The following is a 16,879-nucleotide window of genomic DNA, read 5'->3' as shown; positions in this document are numbered from 1 at the left end:
ATCACCCCGCGCCGCGATTCCGATTGGCTCCCCAGCGCCGCCGCACTGGACAGCAGAGCTGTCAGTCAGGGCCGGCGTCCCCTGGCGGCCATGGGAACGGGGGCGGAGCGCCCTCCGCCGGCTGCGGGGCTCGGGGGCCACACCCGGCCGAGGCGCACAAGGGCCGGTCCCCTCGGAGTCGAAGCAAGCTAATTTTAAAAACGTCAGACGTTGGTTTTGTTTTTGTTTGTTTGTTTGTTTGTTTTTTTTTAAATACATTTGGTCAATGTTAGTTTCTTTAAAATGAAGACAGAAAACATCCCAAAACACATAAAAACATATTAACAGTGTGCTACTGGCAAATTTCAAGTAATAAAGACAATTCTGTACAGAAAATCCTTATGAACAATCTTTAAATAAAGGAAACAGTAGTCTACTTAGAAATACTGCTCCCTCTGAGTCACACAGCATCATCATTTCATTTCAGAGAGAAGAAACATGAATTTAAAGGGTACTGACACACACTTCTGAATGCTGTGTTTCCAAACTTTAACTTAACTCTCAAATATTCACATTTTAGAACAAAGAGAACAGTAGTCAAGATGTTTCTACATGAATAAAATGTAAGTAATAATGTTAACACATTAAAAAAAGAAAAAAGCTACTCCACAGCAGTGAGGCTGGTACCTGAGCAACGGCTTTCCCTGTGACAGATATGCACCAGTCAGGTCACCGAGCAGTGATCTCTTCCTACTTCCAGTGTTTTTTCACAGCTCTTATCAGCTTGCTTTCTCTGAAACAGTTTGTGAAGCAGTGCTAACTGCACTTGCTATTCAGAGCAAAACAAGTATCAAAGTCTCTTCTCTAAATATATTTAGAAAACTGATTTCAAACCCATGCCATTATTTTATTCTCCTACGCACTATTTCAAAATACTGTCATAGGTCTCTTTTGCTTTGGTTTTAAAAGACAAGTGAGTTGGAAACATGTAAAACCACGTCCTTCCCCTCCCTCCTAATTCTTAAAGCGTAATTTGTAAAAACAGTGCAAAGTTCTTATACAGAGTTTCAGTCCTGATCACAATTTACCCAAACCCCTGAAAAAACAGGGACTTAAACTCCAACAACCCTGAAACTGTAGCAGCAATAAATAGTGTCCTACCATATAATTTTTTGGACAGGTCTAACAGGCTATAAATTAGCTAAATTTCTGCTCTTGGAAACTTTCAGGTCCACTAGCACAATCAGGACTAAGACCATAAGTGTCCGTTACATAGACAGCAGTGCCAGGGGGTTGGTCAGCTGCTCGCTTTTTAGGTGCTGCAAATGCTTCTACTCTTATCTAGTGGTTCTGGGAGTATCAGGAAGTCAAGTTCTTCTGGCTTTTTGTGGATTTCAAGGATGTGTCTGAGCTTCTGTTATCTTTCCGATTAGGAACTGCTTGTCACGACCCTCCTGAAAGACAAAATAGAAAGTATGCTCTAGATGAACAGAAGTAGTAAAGTTACCTATGAACAGCTCAGTTCTTTATTAGAAAAATAAATAAAATAGGTGCATCCACCACACTATACTCTAGTGGCTCCCAGCACGCTCTCAACTGCCTGAACAATTTTAAGTTTAACATACTCTTGACTCCGTTTATCTCATGTTAGGTCACATTAACAGTTCTGCATTGAGCTCAGTAAAAGCACCTCACACACCTAAAAACATGCTTCCAAGAAGCCTAACAACAGTGAACAAATAGAAAGCATGCAAGTACCTTCAGAATTCCTAACTGATTTGAGAACCCTTGAAAAAGCAGTACGGCTTTTGCTTCTAAATTCCTTACTCTTCAAAAATCTCCTCCCAAGAAAGTGAGAAGTCTTATTAGTGAGGCCAAGCTCTGACTAGAGGGAAGGGAAATGGGTGCCTGTTTGTGAGAGCTAAGAAGGAAACAGAGGTGTGGGTTATGTAATACGGCAGAGAGGACAAGAAGCACAAGATTCAGGTTCTTGTTTGGCAGAAAAAATACCCCATGCAGATGGGTGGATTTAAGCAAAACAACAGATGAAGAACAGGGACACTGCTTCTCAGAGGCATATCTCACGCATGCGTTGCTGATATCATCAGACCTTGCTGCAGTTGCAGCTGATACCCAAGAAAACCAACTAGACTGAGAAATACTATAGTTACGTAATATGTAATTTCTGAGACATTCTTGACTGACTGTGCAAACATCAAGTATCCAGAAGACTATGAAAACTGTTTTTCCTTGGCATGCCTGATTACTGACACAACAAAGAAAACTTTAGGGGTACAGAAAAGTGGGTCAAATCTTACCATAACCAGTTGTTCCCTCAGCTGCTCAACCACGCGTTTGTGTGCTCTAGCCAAGGCAATAAAATAGAACATAGTGAGGCTGCAAACAACAAACCAACATTTTATATTAGCACCGTGCAAAACAGAATTAGTCAGAAAATGTCTGTTATGGGCTAGAGGAATTGTCAGTTTGTGCATTTGCTTCATATGAGAAGTGGCTGGAGGAAAAAAAAAAAAAAAATATAGCTGGAGTAGGTTTGGCATAGCTCTGCTCAAAAGCATCTGCTAAGATATTTGTGGTGCCTGCAGCAGGCAGGGACAAAGTGCTAGGGGTCACAGTGGCACAGCCACTTTCAAATGTTACAGGTCATGTTCTGACAGCCCTCTCTAGACTGTCAGTTCCTGCCCTGCTCTAGGTGTATGTATGGCGGGGGTTGCTCCTCAGAAATTAAGTTTAATGTTCCACTGGAGTAACTCTTTGCTGCCACTGGGTTTCTAACTATGCTAAGCAGCCAGCAATCAGTATGGCAGCCATTTCTTACAGCACATACTGCAGATGTAATCTGTAACCCAGATTATCCACAGTGCATTAAATGATGAAGAGCAGTAGCAAGAACTAGAATGGTACAAAGACCTGTATAGATCATGTATTTTCTTTTCCAAATAATACGTAGAAAGTAACAGTCATCCTTCACTTCTTACACATGCTTTATAATAAAGTAAAAAAATAAAAAACGCGAACCAACAAAGAGGATATTTCCTGTGTACATAATAAAAGGTTCTGTTCAGAACCCATAAACATGTGTTATGGAAGAAAGGGTCAGGTGAAGTCTGAAATAAACTACACTGTTTCTCAAGTGTAGAAGTTGTAGAAAGTATCAGGTAACAAGGCTCCAAGATCTGAAAACAGTCAGGTTAAACTGAAATGCAAAAAATTGCATTTAAACATAAGAAAAAAATCCAGTAACTTTTTACTGCAAGAGTGACCAAACACTGGAACAGGTTGCCCAGAGAGGCTGTGGAGTCTCCATCTTCAGAGATCTTCAAAACCTAACTGGACATGGCTCCTGAGCACTTGCTCTACTCAACCCTGTTTTGAATAGGAAGGTTGGATTAAATGACCTCTACGGGTGACTTCTAACCTTATAAATTCCATGATTCTGTATTGAATTTTATCTTACAGAATGACTGTTTTGGGGGTTTTGTTTGTTGTTGGTTTGTTTTTTTTTAAAGTAAGGTTTGTTGATAGGATTTGTGATCACAGGGCCTAACAATACTAATTTGCATAATAACTCACAGTTAACGTTTTTAAGAAAGACAAGTGTGGGATATGGGACATGCAAGAGGAAACGGAATGAAGCTCATGAGTGTGAACACACAGGCAACGACGTAAGTACCTAAAGATTCATATGGGCTTTGATGCTTTTGACTGCAGATGGAAAACCTGGTCTAATAGCTGTTTGGTATCAGTGCAGTAGGAAGGAAATGAACCATGCAGCTGCACGACTGAATCAGGTCTCCGCAGTACTCACCAAATGACCACAAAAAAAGGCACTGCAAAGGCTTCTGATGCTATGCCATAAAGCACCTGCTGCAGACCTGTTGGTAACCCGAGTACTGCTTCTGGAACAACTGCCCACGAAGTGTTAAAATTCCTGAAGGGCCCACATGCCTTGGAGGAGGGGATACTGTCAAAGCACCAGAACAGAAAGGAGATGCTACACCAAAATGTAAAGATAAAATAATCCAACATAAGCCCAGCACCATTTTGTTGATGGGGTAAAAGTGTCCTTTATCTTTAAAATTGTAATCTTTGTTTAGATGAACTAAGTTATGATTTGGTTTATTATACACTATATATTTTATTTCAATTTATCATTCCAAAGTTGTGTGTCTATTTTTAGAGAACTGATAATCTTAAAACAAATGTCACCTTCACAGAAGTTAAATTGTCACTTACTGTGCTATGCTGACTCCTAAAGGAATAAAAGCCAAGATGAGCCCAATCAACAGCACCACCGAGAAGAAAAAATTGGAACTTGATGCTCTAACAGGCCTAGCTGCAGGTTTACACGTGTGTTTCAAACTGATCTGAAGAGAGAAAGTGAGCAAGACTGTTACCAGTACATCTACATACATATGTCCAAGTATATTTTCCCCATCAACTGAATTTTCCATTCTCAAATATGTTACCAGCTACCACACAACCATCCTTCCTTTGATGTACATGGACTAAAAGGGGCTAAGACAAAAATGCTTTACATTCTGGTATAAGCGAATGTCTCCTATTTTGAGTAAGAATCTGATCCAGAGGGCCTCATACACTTGCACAGAGGTAACTGACATAGTCCTTTGGTGTATGATCCATGGCACAGCCACACTGTTCTGCCACATCTTCACTAGATATACTGCCTCTTGTAATAACTACAATATTAGTAAGAACTCGAGGCACAAAAGGAGCTGTGTGGTCATAGAGCAAAGCTTCTGAGACACAAAAATCACATACTGAACATCCAACCCAGCCTGCATTTTCCATTTTACTTCCAAATCGTTAGCAGCTTGACTAAATTTTGTCCAAGTTCTAAGCTGTGTTGCTAGTAAATACATTAAAAGATTTTATTGAAAAATAATTAGTTTAAAAATAATTGAAGTAGCTATTAAATGTTGGCTTGCTTGATTTCAAAGCAAAATTCTACCTTCTCTTAAAGCAAAAAACCTACAGAAAACGGAATACCATTACCTCATTTCCAGTACACTGCATCCTTGGGTGTTTTTAGGGTTTTTTGTTTTAAATCGACCACATACTTATATTACAAAAATCACAGATGTGCTCAGTTTTGTTCATTTATCACACATCTTCATTACCTTTTTAATGTAAAAGATGATGAAGTATTTTATAGTTGCTATTGCAGGGAGAAGTGGTGAAAAGAAGGTTCCAATCCAGCAGACAGTCTGCCCATAAATGATATCCAGGACATTGTCAGAAATTTCAAATTCCTGCAATCCACACCACTGAACTGGCTTGCAAGAGCAATGAGTAACTAACAACCTAAAACCAAAGAATATCATTAGTTCTAAATTGGAGTTATAGACCCTAGCTGAATTCTAATACATTTGGAACACACAATGTTTAGTATTTAAGCATTAGACAGCATAGCAGAAAAATGTCTGAAGAAGTAAAACCAGACTCAAACATCAAAACCTACACAGCCATCTGAATAGCAAACAGGTGTTCAAACCACCAAGTATTTTAAAACTGGTAATCTGGTTAGAAATATGGGGAATTAATAACAAAGAAAATGCATTTCATATGTCATTTGCAAAAGTATGCTCAAAAGGCAGATACTTACTTTCTAGGAAAGCCCACAAACAGAGTCACAGCAAGAATTGTAATAAAATCAAATATCATCAGTTTATACATTTCTTGCCCAACTTCAGATTCCCAGCACTACAAAAGCAAGACAGGATAAAAAAGAATAGGAATCTAAATAACAAGTGAAAAATACATCCATCAATCACTAAAGCAACAAATGTCTCAGTCAGTTAACACAGTGAAGTTCAAATTGCACTAACTCCCATTTCTAAAATATTTACGTGTTTCAAAGCTTCCATGCCAAGCTTTTTGTTTGTTTTGGTTGGGTTTTTTTTTCTTATTGGAGCAAAAGGCAGTAACACAATTGTCTCCAAACTAGCGCTACCTCAAACAATCCTCATGGTAGTCAGAAAGCCTATGCTAAACAATAGTCTGTCACGGGACTAATTCTAATCAGAGTTTTAGACAAACAAAATTTATACGTGAGAACTATACTGGTTTGCACTGAGCTGTACGAATCAACACTAGGTATAACATGAATGGCAACCCCAGGTCTGATTCTAAATACCTCTAGACAAGCAAGTCTTATGGAAAACAAATCTGTATTCACAAGTTCAGATGATTAAAGACCAAGATAAATCTGCTTACAGGATAGAGTTCGTAATTGTATCCACAGGCCTTACACTTGTCAGTGGCACAGTAGGAGATGTGACTCCACAGCGAGAACAAGAGAACACCGATACCGGCCAACCGCATGAAGACACACCTGGAAGAAAGGCAAAACCCGATTCCAAACCTGCCAAAAAAGAACCATTCTAACGCCTGGCTCAGTATTCACAGGAGTCCAAGGGAGGCTGGAAACACAGAAGGGTTGTACAGAGCTTTAATGGAATGGCCAGCTAGACAACAAACACATTTCCTTCCTTAGTAGTAACTTAACCTGCTTTTCACCTTCCCTGCTTCAGGCTACAGTCCCTTGTTCCCTTTTTCAGTATTGTTTCTAAATCAGTCATTTCAGCTGCGGACCTCGCAGAGGGCTGACATTCTCTCAAGTACAGTCTGAGGCCAGGTAACAACTCTGTGTACAGCATTTCCCTCTCAGGTGGCTTCAGGCCTTCAGATGCACTTAGTCAAATCAGAAAAACAAAGCACAGGGGCTTGCAGAGTTCAGGTGCTTCAACCCAGATCGTACTGCCTTAAGCTGCCAAACACCAGTTCTTCGTGCTCTCAGACTGAAGTATCTTCTAGCCCAAACCTTTTTACTTCTGTCTCGAGCAAAGCCGTGCTTCGGTCACTGCTGTACGCACACATTTGCTCTTTGAAGGAACTGCTGCATGCAAAGCGGTGTGAATCCACAACTCTGCAGCCACAACTTCTCTACTGACTGTTCACGTTGTTGAAGATGTCCAGATCACACAGCTAAATGACACTGAGAGAAAAACTTGGACACTGAAATAACTGTACTGTACTGTCATCAAAACAGGAGATTGTTTCCACATCTAAAAATAAAGTTTCCAACTGAATGCAAGTCAAACAATGCCTGCTTGGCTTCCAGTGGCTAGGCCCTCCACAGCAGAGTCCAACCTCTCTGATCCTTGATATTTCAATGTTTACAATATTTATAACCTGCCAAGAACAAGTTCCTGAAACATCCAAGGCCATAACAAAAACATCTTTACCTTATGAGCTTCAGCCTGATTTCAAAGGCTGGTGAATAATCTTCAAATCTGATCAGAAATGAGAAAATCTGAGGAGCAATCAAGTTGGCCAATGTGATCACTATGGAAGGCAAATACTGCACTATGAGATTAGACTGGAAGTTCACACTGCTGACATCCTATACAAGAAGAGATGAGAAGAAGATAATACTCAGAGAAACACGCCTTCCTGACATTGCACTCCAGCCACCCACCAGCCTCTCCTGCCCAGCATCTTTCACTCTGTCTTCATCCTCCACCTATATTTGGAACTACAAGCCTGACCACTGCTATCTACCTCCACAGTTTGCTGCTACACACTCTTGCTTTCTCCTGCTCCTTTCACCAGTAACTCCCTCTACCTCCAGGTACGAGTATTTCTGCACTTCCCCAAAGCTTCAGTTTGAAGAGGCTCATCTCATCAAGGCTTGCATTTGACTATGTTGTCTAACCCAGCACTAAGGCTACCAACTTTTACACCTATGTCAAAGTGCAGGCACTTTTCAAGTTATTCTCACTGGTGTCAAGCAGCTTCCCTGACTTTCCTACGATCTTAACAAGCTTCTCTATCTACTCATTTAGGCAAGGTTAAGATACCCTTATACATAAAGCCCACACTGTGTGAAGCTGGTTTTTAAGTTGTTCAGTGTTGTGCTATCCTCCTCCTCTGCCCTCAAACACCTCCAACACAAACACTTCTTTAGACCCCATTTCCTGCTCCTCCCTCTGCAATCCTGGCAGTTTACAGAAGTTAAGAGTTAGGTCCACCACGAGCACAACTTTCCCCATGCAGAGCCAGTGCCTGTCACATCACCAATGAACAGAGGTGAGAGAAAAACTTTGGTCTCCATTCACATCAGGCTAATTCAACCCTGGGGTCCCACAGAGAAGTCAACTGCTGTTGCAAAACTGTTCAAACCTGTTAGCTCTTGTTTTTCTGCTTCTGAACCAACCACCACCCTTCCTATCTGCTTGTCCTGCCAGGGGTGAACAACCCTAGCCAACCTGATTCTTTCCAAGACTGATACAAGAACCTTTTCTTCTGCAGAGTGCTCCATGTTCAGAGCCTTCCTGTTTCCCCACACAGCTGTAACAATACAGCCATATTGTGGCCATAAAGCCACAATACAGATCATAATCTTTGCTCTCCCCTTCCCTTGCTGTTCACTTTTGCAGCTGAACAGTGAACCAGGTCAAGAAACTGATCATGATGAAGTTAGTTTTAACCAGATCAGTTCCCTCAGCTAGTTCACTTCCCGGACACACCATTGCTTGTACTAGCAGATCACAATGAGGCGAGAACAATTACACAGGAAGGAAAGTGGAGGCTGCTTTTCTTGTCAGCTGCATTAGCTCCAGGGCACACAACACTAAATCCTCTGCAAAGGGAGACATCACTGGGGCTTTTTTTGCACATGGTTCTCATCTTTCTCACCCTCTCCTACTAAAAAAATTCTAGGTCTGTAAAAAACATTTTCAGATCCCTTGTATGAAAGGTGCTATATTAAGATACTCGACTCTTTCACAATAGTTCCTCTTGCTGTAATCACCAGCCCTGACTCAATCTGTCTTAACGTCATGTCTGATACTTACACTGGAGCTTTCTTGAGAGAAGACAGTTGCTCTGTAAATAGAGTAAAAACATCCTGATAAAACTGCAATGACAATTAGATTTAGAAATATTCTCAGAGAGTAGATGCGCAGCTTTTCTTCCATTGTCCTGCCAGCTATTTTTCGCTTCATTCTTTCTTCCTCCAAGTCCCTCTACAAACAAAAGAAAAAGGATGTGTAGTTTCTCTGATGCAGCAAACAACACTTGACACCATGTCTTGTACCTCTGGGATGTTGTCCTGGATTCAGCTAAGATAGAGCTTTTTTTTCTCTCTCTTAGTAGCTAGAACAGTGCTGGTTTTTGGATTCAGTATGGGATTTGGTATGAGAAGAATGTTGATAATCCACTGATGTTTTTAGTTGTTGCTAAGAAATCAATGACTTTTCAACTTCCCAGGTCCTGCCAGCACACAGGTACACCAGAAGCTGGGAGAGAGCACAGCCAAAACAAAGGACTCAAATTGGCCAAAGAAATATTCCATATCATATAACATCATACTCAGCATGTAGATAAGGGTTGATCAGGAAGCTCACTCTCGCTGCCAGGATTGTGGTTTCAGGATTCTTTTTTCTTGGGGGTCGCTAGCCAGGAGTGGGCTGGGCACTGGTCAGTGGGTGGTGAGCAATCACACTGTGAATTACTCACTTGTATTTTCTATACTGTCATTATTATTTCATTTTATTTCACTTAAATTGTTTTTCTCTCAAACTACGAGTTTCCCTACCCTTACCCCTCCAATTCTCTCCCCCATTCCCCAGGTGGGGGTTGGTGAGCAAGCAGCTGCATGGTGTCTGGCTGCCAGTCAGGTTTAAACCATGACAGATGTGCAAATCCATAGTCAGCTCTAGGAGGGTCACTCCACTCCCTGCCCAAGCACACTGAAGTGCCTTTTCACTGACACAGACAGGTCCATGCAGGAGCGGGAGCCCCTGTGTGCTCAGTCTCCTTAGGCTGAGGGCCCTGTAGCCAAAGACGAGTGTCTCACAATCCTCTTATCTCTGCTATATCAGCAACACAGCTCCTTGACGACAGAAAGCCAGTTTATCATGAGAGACTGATCTCAGATAGCTTGGTACTAAACTCTGAAATGGGTAAATCAGCCTGCTGATCTCCTCACTTCTGCAGGCGAGTAACCAGTCCTCACCGCTATGGCTCAAACTTCTTTGTGAAGGAAAATTGGGGGATGGCGCAGAGACAGTCTTGAGCATCTGTCACGCAGACTTCATATGTCTCACTTCAGCTGATGTAAAATACAGTATCACCTGTAAAAGCAATTTAACCTGGGCAAACCACAGATTAGCCAGGTATTTTCTGAGGATTTATTTGCATCAAACAGTAATATTAAGCGGCAAGTTTTTCTAAGGTGTGAGTTCTAGAGGAAAAAGTGTGGTAAGTGACAGAAGCTCTGGTTATATGCTGAAAAAAGATGACTGTGAACTTTGCTAAAGCAGAAAGCAACTCACTTGCTCTTTAACTCATATTAATGCTTTGTGGTTTGAAGTGGAAGTATCTTTTCAAAGAAAATTGTTTCACTACACAAATCTCTGCTTCCAGTGTACAGAAAGCAAAAAGAAGGCATTGGTTTCACCAGAAAAGCCTTTCAGACAGCTTTATGATTTGGGAAATCTATTAGCTGCCTCAGCATTTTGTATGTGCATGTGTCAAAGACACCTAGTGAAAAGCTTTCGGTATCTTCTTACTGCAACAATTCTCTCAAATTGTATGATGAGTACCATCAGAACTTTATTCCTCCCCAAACTACCACTACCACACTGCAGACTTACAACCCAGTATACTCAAACTGATTCCCAACAGCACAAGGGCTTTGCCCACAGCTGGGATAGCTTTTCCTGTTGGATTATGCAGACACTAACACAGGAAACCCGACTGGAGCGTGAGAAGAGGCAGATAAAACAAGCAGCTAACAGGTTGGCTTCAGTCCCCAGCGGATGGGGGAAGAGCTGTCAGCCTCCGTGATAATCCCCCTCACATTGCATAATTCTAGCTACCTAGAAAGCAGGCAAGAGGATGTGGGTTGCCCTGCCCCCAGTATAAACTAATTTTATCCTTCTTACTCTTATTCCATTATCTGCAGAATTATGCATCTCTCCTTTTTAACCATTTAGAAAAATGAAGGTTACTCACCTGGAGCTCATGCTGCAAGCTGCGATGTTTTAGGCGTGCTGCATTTAGATCTGTAATGCAAAAGTCCCAGCCTGCAAAGACTTTGTTACAGTAACTCTGAAATTGATTTTCATCATGCACCAAGTTCTGCTTAAATCCTTCAACAGACCTAGACAAAAATGCCACTTTAATTCATTCATGAAAAGACATATTTTATTCACAGAAAACTAAACAAGAAAACACACCTCAAGCAACCTGGCTTGTCAAAGACTAAACGACCCCCACTCTGAGCCAACAGCCACATTTGCTTTGTATCAGCAGGTCTCTGGGAAGCTTTCAGTGTGATGGTCTGCAGCAACCAAAGTCAGCTGAAGCCATGACTGTCACAGGTGACTTCCCTCTGCACTTAGTCACAGTCATACCTTCTCATCTCAGCCAGGGCTGCCCCCATTCTGCTGTGAGCTGGCTCAGGAAACTGAGATTGCCAAAAATACCCCAACCACCCAACCAAAACACTCAGAAGAAAATCCTAAAACTACTGTATGGTTGAGAGTCTTTTATTTATGTATACCTATGAATAATATTTCTTTTTTTTTTTTTTTATTTTGCTGGGTCAGTTTCCCAAACACAGACAAAGGCTACTGTGGCACTGCATCCTCAAGCAAAAGATTCTCCATTTCCCTGTTAAACAGTTCTGGAATACAGCATGTTTCCTACAAGCAAGAATGCAATGTAAAATGTGCAACAGGCAGCAGTAAATAAACTATACCAGTATCTTTACCTTACTATTATCCAGACAAGACTTAATGCAAGGTAGCCAAATGTAGCCAGCAGATATGCTAGTGGCAAGTTGTACCTCAGGACACCGAGCCATTCAGTATCTACTGTGTAATAGCCATAAAACAAACTTGTCATTTCAAGGAACCCCTGTGAAAACATAAGAGTTTAAACAGAATTTGTAACAGTAGCAGCAACAGCCCAGTGAAATACAACCTGGTATTAAGCAAACATTTTTAAAACTACTGTTGTGGCCCCCAGCAAGCTACAACAGTCTGTAGCTTCTAAATACTGTCACTGCTTCTACCTAACTAATGCAGACACTATGTGCCTAAAATCCCTCCCCTCTCCAATCAAAGAGCTCTGTGACAAGGAGACTGAGACCCTACACAGAGAGCACAACAGGCAGCGTGCTCCAGAATACGTAACGTTCAGCAGCTGGGGAGGAGAGGCACAGGCTGCAGCACGTGGCCTTGTGGATGCTCAGTAAAAGTCAGTTTGAAAACTCCCCTTCTCACAGATAATAAAGACTAATTTTACTCCAGTGATGCATATGTCTTATTTTTCAAAATTACCAAAGCTTCATTCCCCAAGTAAAATTTTTTCATATTTTACATGCTATGCAAGACACAGAAACTTAATTTAAAAAAACTAATTACTTACAGTGCCACTGAGTAAATCTTTCAGGTAAGTATAGAAGTAAACAAGTCCCTTATTATCACTAGGTATATAAACTGTGCAGTGAGGCTCTGTCAAAAGAAAGGCAGGAAAAGTCACTCAAATGCTAATGCCCATTAAACTGCAAGATCAAGTTAACTCAAACATAGCAAATTCTTATAATATAAAAGCATTTCTTTGTTCTGGGAGGTGGAAGAGAAGCTGATGGAAAGGGAGAATCTTACAAACCAAACAACATCAGTACATAGAGAAGATATTTACCTATGTTCTTTAGAGGAATTTTAGCAAAGCTGTTGCTGACTATTCCATATTTAGAAAGGATGCTGGGAAGGGTAACAAAACCAAACATCAGGATAAAAATTACAAAATTCAGCCGGACCAGAAAACGCAGGAATAAGAAGTAGGACTGGATGCCAGTACCAAATTTCTCTAGGAATAAAAGAAACGTGTCAATAATTAAGACAATAAAACCACTGCAAATACAGAATGAGATTATCAATTCAGTTACATGAGTTAACTGATGAACTAATGCTAGTTTTAACTACTGCAAGCTTTTAGCAACATAACTGAAATGGAAATGTGACTTTTAAATAATTTTCTCCAGTAGATTTCCTTCTCCCCCGTGATGGATTTTATATCAGCAATAATAAAGGAAGCAGGTAACTTCCTAAACATACACAGTTACATCTGAAACTACGCTCACACACATAAAACTACCAGTAACAGAAGCAACTTGAAAGAGGACAAATTGACATCAGACAGTAAATACCTTCTATGCTGTGCATATCATGTCGCCAAAGCTCCAGGCAAGATGACAGCTCCTTGACTTCTTTGAGGATTTTTTTACATGATTTACTGCTAGCTATTTTCCACTGCTTCCATCCAGATGAATGCTTTATATCAGCCTGCTGAATGCCCCTAAGAATCAAGAAATACAGTTACTGAGCACACAAGACTTTTTCACTACATGTAACAGGGCGTAGCACAATGGAGCCTGCTTGCAGCCTTCAGAGAGATAGTAGTGCTAATAGTTGGAGTAACACACGCTAGCTGTCCCTGTTGCTCCTCCTGATAACTGTGACATCAAATTAATTCAAATATAGCAAGTCTTCTTGCAGAAAACACTCACCTCTCAAAGAAAAAAAAAAAATCCAACTGACAATAGTACAACACAGAAAAATACGTAGTTGAACTTCCCAGTGGGATCTCAGGGCAGTTGCTGTTAATGATTTCCTACTTACAAATGGCTGGAGAAAGAAGATTCTTTCCTAAAAAACTTCTGACCAGAGCATCTGCACCAAGAGGTTCTTAAAAAATTTCTCTAAAATATTTAGTTTTCCTCTTTTAATGTTATAAATGCAGCTGTTCAAACCAGAAAATTATTATTTTGTAGAAAATTCACAGATCTCAAAATCAGAATAAAATGTCAAAATATGTTGTGGGAAAAAAAGTAAAAAACATACAGAGAACTAAAAGAGGCTTAAATATTTCATTTGGATTTTATAATTTTAACTTTTATATCACATTCCAGTACATAACAGAAACCAAATATCATTATTAATTTTTAATTATTAAGGTTTTGTAGCGTTTTGAAACATTCTCTGGCAAGTGCCAACTCAATTAATTTCAGAAGGTATTTCTTTGTCAACGTGTGGGGGTGTACTGTTCTAATAATAAGCTGCAAACAAACACCGACCATGTGCCACAGACTGTCTAGAATTTTTAATCACTTCTCACTTATATATTTTCATACTATATACACACATTTGCATTTTAAAAATTGCTGTGTGGTCAGTGACAGCATCAAGGCGAATTCTTAGTCGCTCAGAATTTGCATTTTGTTTTTTTCTTTTAAGAAACCTCAAAACCAGCCCAAACTTCCCAGAAACACAGCTTGAAGATTGACTTATATGCAGCAAACCCTACTCCAGTCTCTGGGCAGCAGTTAAGCACCCATGAGATCACCGTGCTAAAGACAAAGGTTTCAATTTTAAAAGACTTTGTACACAACCCTACTTGACTCACTGCTGCCCCATGCCACTGCCATGTGTACTGTATGTTGACAAAGTTCCCACATCCTTCTCAGCTGAAAGTAAAATTAGAATTAAACCCTATATGCAACAATCAAAAAGGCAGGAGATAGGTCATCTTTAAGTGCAAATACAGCTATTCTCAAAAGATTTCATTTTATGGAAACTACAGGTTGCAGCATGTAGTGTTAGTTAAACAGGAAACTTTGGAGAACTATCTGGCATGTTTGGTCTGCATTTTAAGTAGAGGCGTGGGCTGCACATTCATCTGTGTTACAGAAGTTGAGTGTTCAGCTTTCAGGACATTTATATCGAGTGTTTTGTGTTGGCAGCTGCTGCACAATACACACAGATTACTGATCCGTACGAGTGCCAAGAAGCCCCACCAGAATCTCTCAGTGCTAAAATGTGTAAACAAGCTTAGGACATCCCAACTCCATTCCTAACACACACCATGGCCACAGGACTGCAGCTCCTTTTTCTTGAGGAACCAAGCTTTAAGATACCCCAACTTCAAATAAAAATTCAACATATTGAACACCTTCCTTTACCATAACCTAGATCTTCTGCTGTACTTTCTCTAAAGGATGTAAGGTTAAACTCAACTCCAGGGTCAGCCTGTAATCCATTTCTCACTGCTCTTGCAAGCGAGTAACTTGCTCTCTGTAGAGCAGCAGACATTAATTGTACTTTCACCTCTCTCCTGATTCATAACCACAACTACAAAGTACCCGATTTAAAGGTGCAGCTGTTCCTGACAAGGTAAGATCATATACTGTACCATCCCTCCTCAAGGGAGCTTTTAGCCTAGCAGTAAGACATGAGTCAACAAGCAGAGAAATACAGGCAGGGCAAAGCATGCTCTTTGCAATCCCCTCCCTGCTGAGGGTTACCATCAGAGGGGCACGAACTGCTTACGGCTCACAGCAGAGAGCAATTTAAAAAGAGATATGAGGGGAAAAAAAAAAAAAAAAAAAAGAAGAAGAAATGGCCCTGGAAAGCTTTTTTCAACCTGTATTAAGCCACACCAGAGAGACCACAATGTGTTTTGGAAGAACTGCTGAGAAGACTCAGGAACAGCAGCACTCGCACAGCAGAAGGGGGTTGCCGATGACAGGTAACCCGCAGCGACCTTTAGAAGCATAAAAACCCAAGGCAGGGGGGGGGAAAAAAAAAAAAAAAAAAAAAAAAAAGCAAGCCAGTAAGAAACGCGTTTGGCTGCTACAGGTAATTCCCAGTTTTGACTCATTTTTTCCAATTCAATCTATTCCTGCCCCCAGTCAGCTACTGCCTCACGCCGTAACCAGCCAGGAGCGCCCAGCCGTGCCCCTGCAGCTGGAGGTGCCGCAGGGAACCTGCCACGTTTCGGCAGGAGTACCTGGGCAGCTGCTCAAAATGAGATGTCACAGGGTGAACCCAATTCCGCTTCAGCCTTCCATCGCACCTTTGCTGTCTTTAGGCAAAGGTAACTTTAAAAAACCCCGAAACGCGTGAAGACTAACCTTAATCTCCTCTTCTCCTCCATACACCGGGGGTGTTCTCTGACAGGGAGCTCCGCCGGCCCGTCTCCCTTCGGCTCCAGCCCCCAGGCCTCCACAGCGCGGGGCCCCGCGGAGCCCTGGGGGGCCGCCCGCCGCTCCTGGGTGCCCCCGGCGGCGGCGCGGCGCCTCCGCGCCGACTGGTAGCTGGGCAGCTCCTGCAGGAAGCCCACAGGTGCGGCGCCGCGCGTCTCCTCGGGCAGGAACATCCCTGCGGGAAGGAGGGAGCGCAGCGGCTGCGGAGCGGGGCTCGCCGCAACATGGCCCCCGGCCGGCGGCCCCCGGGACCCCGCAGCGCTGAGGGAGGCGAGGCGGGAGCGGCGCCGCTCCCCCCGTCCCTCCCGCCGCCCGCCGGCGGGTGCCCCCTCCCCGCCGCGGTACCCCCTCCCCGCCGCGGTACCTGCCTGCCCCCCGCGCCCTTACCGCTGCTGCCCAGCGGCCAGCCCGGCGGCTCCGCGGCGGCCCCGAGCCCGCTCATGGCTGCGCGGGGGAAGCCTCGCTGCTGTTTCCGGGCGTTAACGGAGCCGGCGGGGCGGGGGCGAGCTCCCCGCTGGGGCCGCCTTCCCCTCAGCGGGAACCCGCGGGGTTCGGGAGGGCGCGGCCGGCCCCGCCCCGCTGCGAGGGGCCCGGCTGGGCGAGGGGCCCGCTCCCGCCGAGCGCCCTGGCTTTAGGCCCGGCTCGCCGCCTCCGCGTGGGGTTGTGAGGGGCCTCAGGCGAGAGCGCACCCAGGGGCGTAAGTTTTGCAACTGTGATGGTACATCCCGGGGAGGGCAGAGAGACCTGCAGACACCTGCTGAAACCGAGATGAGGAACCTGAGGAGCTTTACAGCCGGA

At 42.7% G+C, this 16,879-nt stretch overlaps 1 protein-coding gene across 1 annotated transcript; it reads right to left on the bottom strand.

The window, feature by feature from the left end:
• Positions 1 to 230: 230 nt before the first annotated feature.
• TMC7 (transmembrane channel like 7) lies at positions 231 to 16,563 on the bottom strand. Its single transcript, XM_074919109.1, has 16 exons — positions 16,469 to 16,563; positions 16,010 to 16,256; positions 13,247 to 13,395; positions 12,739 to 12,906; positions 12,463 to 12,548; positions 11,804 to 11,949; positions 11,044 to 11,191; positions 8,880 to 9,050; positions 7,269 to 7,426; positions 6,238 to 6,355; positions 5,627 to 5,724; positions 5,142 to 5,325; positions 4,237 to 4,367; positions 3,809 to 3,964; positions 2,298 to 2,376; positions 231 to 1,433 (listed from the first exon to the last, which is right to left on the bottom strand). Exons 1-16 carry the CDS (start codon positions 16,521 to 16,523, stop codon positions 1,374 to 1,376), a joined length of 2,154 nt encoding a protein of 717 aa, XP_074775210.1. The 5' UTR covers positions 16,524 to 16,563; the 3' UTR covers positions 231 to 1,373.
• Positions 16,564 to 16,879: the final 316 nt, after the last annotated feature.

The sequence above is a fragment of the Athene noctua genome, chromosome 15, assembly GCF_965140245.1.
Source record: "Athene noctua chromosome 15, bAthNoc1.hap1.1, whole genome shotgun sequence".
Lineage (NCBI taxonomy): Eukaryota > Metazoa > Chordata > Aves > Strigiformes > Strigidae > Athene > Athene noctua.
The sequence above is the reverse complement of the archived record's forward strand: the minus strand, read 5'-3'. Positions and strand labels throughout refer to the sequence as shown.